The sequence below is a fragment of the Falco punctatus genome, assembly GCF_963210335.1.
Source record: "Falco punctatus genome assembly, chromosome: Z".
Lineage (NCBI taxonomy): Eukaryota > Metazoa > Chordata > Aves > Falconiformes > Falconidae > Falco > Falco punctatus.
In genome coordinates, this window is record NC_137586.1 from 56,392,804 (window position 1) to 56,398,803 (window position 6,000).

Genomic DNA, 6,000 nt, shown 5'->3' on the forward strand with positions numbered 1-6,000 from the left:
AATTTGCTTCCTCTTTTCCAACGACAATGAAAATTCAGGTACTTGGTTTAGAGCTAAGGTCACTGTGGTACTTGGAAACTGAAGGTAAATAAGCACAGTGGTTGTAAAATGGAGCATCAGTGTGTTCCAGATGTCAGAAGCTGCTTGCTATTTGACCTATTATAGAATCTTTTCCATCTAATTCAGGAGTATCAGAAGAATCATGTGAAGATATGAACAGAAGCTTTTTCCTGTCTCTCTTCATATGCTTTTTTTTCATAACTATTTTAGGTTAATGCAGAACAGCCTTGAAGGAGAAGTCATCAGGACACAGGAGTTTTCACATATCATAGCAACTGTTAGCCAGAGTTTGCCTGGATATTTGCTGGCCTGGGACTTTGTCAAAGAGAACTGGGAAAAACTTACACGAAAGTAAGTCTTTTGATGCAGCTGAAACTTCACACTCACAGTGGCAAAGCACCTGTTTGTTTCTTTCAAACACAAGATAATAAATAGTTGGATTACTGTAAGAAGATGTGTACTAAATTGTAAAGCCTGTTTTAAAATCTTATTTTACAAAATAACTTGGATCATAAACTTTGAAGTCACCAACTGCTGATGGGACATTGGAGTCTCCTACAGATTCACAGCAATTCTAAAAAATCTAGTTTTGAATTTCTGTTGAAAGCATGCTGTCTCTAGGATGATTGCTGCGGATGCAGGATATTTATGTGGATCAAATGCATTCAAAAGTAGACCCAGGGAATTCATTTAGCATTTATTTGTTCTGCCTTTTTACAGCAATCCCAAACTAAAATAACCAAAAAATCTCAGTTGCTTCGGATATACATGTTCTCCTTATGTGGCTTTGAAGGGTACCCAACAGGAGAACTAGCCTGCAAGTCTTCAGGAAGCTAACAATATGTGGAAAACTGTATTTCTAAATCCCAGTTTTGATTTGGAACTGTTTCACATTGCTAAAAACCTTCTTCTGGATGAAAATTTCTGCTCTAACAAGCTCTCAATAACCAGCACTACAAAATTTCTTTGCTTGAAATGAAACCTGGTTGCAAATTCAATTACTGTAGCATTTTGGAATACATAGCACAGATACAGGTTTTAGTATTCAGTATGGGGGGTCCTCAGTGCTTTACTATTTCAGCTGTGATAGAAGTTTGAAAATTTTCCATTTCTTTTGCTCTGAAGTTCAATTTTTAGAGTAGTAGGGAACTAGAGGCTTGGACTTCTAAAATCTTTTATCTCTTTTGAAAAATAAGATTTATAATCTTGAACTTAAGTGCTTTTAATGATTTCCAACTACTAAAACAAAACCCAAAAAAACAGCTACTAAAACAAATAAAGGTTGTGTACGTACACTGAACCTGCATCTTAAAGTCGCTCCTAGTTAAAAATAACTTTTTTGTTTGTATTTCAGGTTTCACCTAGGCTCATATACTATCCAGAATATCATTAGTTGGTCAACTTCTCAGTTTGCAACAAAGGCACATCTCCTTGAGGTTGGTGTCTTAATGTACCAGAGAGGGATATTTTCTAGTGCCAATGCTGTCTTCATGTGATTAAGGGACAAGAAAAACACAAGTTATTTCTGTCCTTAAGGCCCTTTTGCAAGGATATACATCTATTGCTTTCCCTATTTCTCACATGGCAGACAGATTCATAAACATTTGGAAGATTACATACTGAGTCTGTGGCAGAGTAACATATAGAGTTGAACCCAGTTATCTGTTTTCCTGTTGTCTGAAACACACTGTCTCCCCAAATAATGATTTGTTCTAGATAGAATTTTGGTGTAGATTTTGCAAACAAGCTATACTTTCTGTGACTCTGGAATGTGATGGAGTGCCATAAAAATTGCTTTATGTTTTTTTTGCTGTTGGTCATCCCAAGGAGCTGTTGTGAAGGTTGAGTATCAGTTAAGAGCCAGTTAATAGCCACTAGAAATCTCTGTTGTCTTCCCTAACCAGGCCTGGAAGTTAATGTGTCAAGAATGGTTTATGGTTTAATCTAACATTTTCATTCCAGTAATTTGGTAGAGATGGTTGTTTATGGTTTGATTTAGAGTATTTTAAGTGTTAGCATGGACAGTTATAATGCTAGGTGGGTGTCATTCCAGAGTGCTGAAGAGGATTGCTGATAACAATCAGTTCTTTGTCATAGAAGGAGACTCCTTTTCCAGAACTTTGAGTGCTCTGTGATTGCTCTGGGATGAGTATGATAAGTGAATGTCTGTTTATTAGTGAAATAATTTATTGAAACTGGATGAGGTTTTACTGCAGTTCCCATGAAAAATGCTTTTCTTGTGTTTTGGGAACTCCTTTGAGAGGTTTGCTTACTGCATAGATGCAAATGATTCTCAGGAATGGGTTTCCTGCAACATATGTGTAGCCTTTGCTTCTGAAACTATTTGTGTGGCCATTGTTTATTTTAATTAAATCTTTTTCTTTCTTTTCTCTTGCTATGCAGGTAAAGTCATTTTTTGAGTCAAAATCGGAGGAGAGTTCTCAACTGCGTTGTGTAAAAGAGGCAATTGACACAATTCAGCTCAATATCCAGTGGATGGAGAGGAACTTGGCAAAGCTACAACATCTGCTGTAGTGTGCGTAAATGCTGCGGTGTGTCAGCCATTTAGGAGCTCTGTGGGCAGTTGCTGTGTTTCTTTTGCAAAAGCCAGAGTGAAACCAGGCATCACTGCAACATTGTTTGCACTATTTTTAAGGAGTCTAGATAGCTCAGGGCATGTCTCAGATAATATTTTATTTTCCTTGGAGCATTTATGAGCAAGATGTAAGTATTTATTCTGAAACTGTTTTCATCTATAGACCAAACATCTGCACAAATGGTTAAATATAATTTTGTATTTGAAACATATGCCCTTTCATTTGGAGCTGTATTGCGGTTTCTTAGCAGTGGGTTAATATTGACAGTTACGGTCAGAAAGACCCAGAATGAACTGTTAGTTCTTTGCAGACTGCTCCTTGGGCAGTAGATTTTTTAATGCAAAACTGTAGATGGTTTCCACATTTGTAGACACAGAAGCTGTTGTGAAACAGAATCATACTTCAGGTACATTACTAGTAGTGGATCTTATAAAATACACCAGTTTGATGTGAAATAAATAAGATTCCAATTTTGTTTTAAGTTTGAATTTTTTATTTTCACAGTATTGTTTAGGAATGATATCTTATGTTAATGTATACTTCAATGAATAAAGGGGATATGTAGTAGTATAGAAAAGTAAAACCAGGTAGCAAACACCAGTGTTTTAGAGATGGGATTTCCAGAAACACTGATGTGACCTTGGAACTTTTACTCTGAATTTTTTAGGCATTTTTGAGAATCTCATCATTAGTCATGGAACTTTAACTGATATTTCTGTATTGATCTCTGAGCAACTGCATAAAATTGCACTTTTCCAGGTTCGTTCACCTGTTAGACTGACTACTGATTTGTGCCCTCTTGACTACTGATTTTTATTTCAGCACCTGTTGCAGAGGGTCTGCAATGAATAGATACTGCAGCTACTTCATTTGCGTAAAGTTCTGGGTTCTTTCCTTGCCTGATGACTTGCATATCACAGTATAATTTGGGAACGTTGCTGACTTTTTATGATGTAAGCTTTAGGACACCTTCTCATTTAGACTTTGATGATGAGTTCTTCTACCGTTGTGAAAACTAGTGAGACAGATCTTCAAAGTCTTTTAAAGAAGAGGATGTAAACCCCCAATGTGCTACATTAGAAAGTTGAAATACCTACTGTGCAATCTGCATCTCTTTCAAAAGCAGTGAAAAAGGCCATTTTTGAGGGATAAAATGTAAATACAACACATGCAAGAGTAAACGTACCTTTTTAGCTGACATCTGTTTTATTTTCTTCACTACCGATGCGCCTTTTGTACATGTATGAAAGCAGATTCAGACCTGTTGTCTTATCATTGAGTTATGTGATTAGTTATAAACTACAATGAAAGCACTAACAATTAAAATTTGTACTATTTTAATTAAGCTGATTTAATTTTAGCTACAGTAAATTCTGAAAAAGATAATAGTTTGAATCAGAGTTAAATTAATGGACTTAAATATTTGTCACAGAGTAATTCAAATTGAATGCTTTAATTTATGAAACTGCAACACTGGCTTTTTATTTGGTTAGCAGAAATTGTAAGCTATGATTGCTTAAGCCGTACCACATTTTCAGAATATCTGTGAAAACTCCTCAAAAAGAAATTCCTCATTTTCCAGCTCACATTAGTATTGCAGATGTTATTTTTAACCTTGAAATTACCAAAAAAGAATGTTATACCTTAAGAGTGTGCAAACACTTGTTTGCCCAGAAGGGCCAGAAATGAATAATTTTTACCTGCACTGAAGAAGGAACTGGCAGTATAAGCATTGAAAATAAATCATCCCCCCTTAAAGTTTATGGAATTAGAATTGTAATTAAGTATGTTCTTGGAATTTTTGTACTGCCGTGTGTTATGACTTCATTTCCCTCCTTTTTGGAATCTACAGAAATATTAGTTCCATCTTTGCATATTTATGTGTGTGTATATATTCATATCATCTCTTTTTCTTTCTAGCCACTTCATATTAAATGAGAAGTCAGTAGTAAACTTTCACTTTTCTATCCCTTCTGTCCCCTCACATGTGTTTGAACTCATCCCTGACTGCAGTATTGAGGTATATAAAATTCAAAACGGAAGCTGTAGAGGAAGATCCCATCTTCCTTCTGATTTCCTCTGTGGAATTTAAAAAAATTACTATTTTATTCAAATGCTTTAATGATTATTATGAGGAAATAGCATGGAGCTGAGTTTTAGACAACAGACTGTACCAAGAAAATCTGAAAAGCTGGGGAGGTTGAGGAGGGATTATTGAATAATTTTTGTTTTACTATTTGTTAATATGCGTACTTTTGCTATATTAGTTGTAGAGTTTTTAAAATTATTTTTCTGTAATGGAGTCTCTGACCCTATTAAAAATTGTGCTGGAATCCTTCTTCCGTGAGAAATGCTTAAATATACTCCTCCCTTTTTTTGTGTGTTGGGAACTAATGAAGACGAGAACTGGTGCGGGACAGCCAGCCATTGCTGACAAGGCTACGTTTGGGGTATGGGCTGCGAGGAGGGTGAGGGTCAGGAAAAGGGTTAGCATTTGGTGCAAGACAAAGTGTATAGCTCCAGTGCTAGCGGAACCATGAAAAGTCTGGCTGCCAAGGGAAGGTGAGGGCTACTAAAAGCTTTCAGTCCTGGGCACTTTTCCCGGGAGCCACAGGTCACGGCATCCCTGTTGTCCCTGGGGTCTGGCTAGGGTTAGCGTTGGGGTGAGGCTTAGACATGGGAGCAAGACAAAGAGCAGAGCCCCGTTGTTTGTAGGGCTGTGAAGGCTGCCGAGGGAAGGGGTGGGCTGCCAGAGATCTCACTCCTGGCTGCTTTTTCCTGGGGGCCGTTGCTGGCAAGGTTCTGTTTTAGGCATGGGCTTAGGGTGGGGTGAGGATCAGGAAAAGGGGTTAGGTGGAAGCCAAGGAGCAGAGCCCCGGTGTTAGTGAGGCTGTAAAGAAGCTGCCGAGGTGAGGGCTGCCAAAAGCTTTCAGTTCAGGCTAATTTTGCCTAAGAGCTGTAGAGTGTGGTATGCCGTTATACCCGGGTTTTGGTTCAGGTTGGTGTGATGGCAAAGCTTACCCATTGGTGCAGGACAAAGCAGAGACCCAGAGTTTGTGGGGCTGTGAAAGAACAGCCAAGGGAGCAGGAGGGAAGTCCAAAGCTTTTAGTCTAGGGCATTTTTTTTGTTCATGGATACCGTAGCTGGCAGCATCTCTGTTGGAGCTGGGATCTGTTAAGGGTTAGGGCGAGGGCGAGAATTAGCCACAGGTGCAAGAGAGAGAGCACAGCCCCAGCATTCGTGGGGCTGCAACGTTGCTGCCAAAGGAAGGTGAGGGCTGCCCAGGCTTTCAGACCTGGCCACTTTTCTAGGGAGCCATCGCTGGGAGAGCTTGTGGTGGAC

The 6,000-nt window shown here is 38.5% G+C and overlaps 1 protein-coding gene across 3 annotated transcripts in view; it reads left to right on the forward strand.

Moving 5' to 3' along the window:
• Positions 1-4,995, forward strand: part of LNPEP (leucyl and cystinyl aminopeptidase) — a 67,151-nt gene extending 62,156 nt beyond the window's left edge. For all 3 annotated transcript variants that reach the window (XM_080372718.1, XM_080372716.1, XM_080372717.1), the window contains 3 exons: positions 271-411; positions 1,415-1,496; positions 2,464-4,995. In XM_080372718.1, coding sequence (XP_080228844.1) covers positions 271-411; positions 1,415-1,496; positions 2,464-2,595 — 355 coding nt within the window. In that variant the 3' untranslated portion in view covers positions 2,596-4,995. The remainder of the gene's footprint in view (positions 1-270; positions 412-1,414; positions 1,497-2,463) is intronic.
• Positions 4,996-6,000: the final 1,005 nt, after the last annotated feature.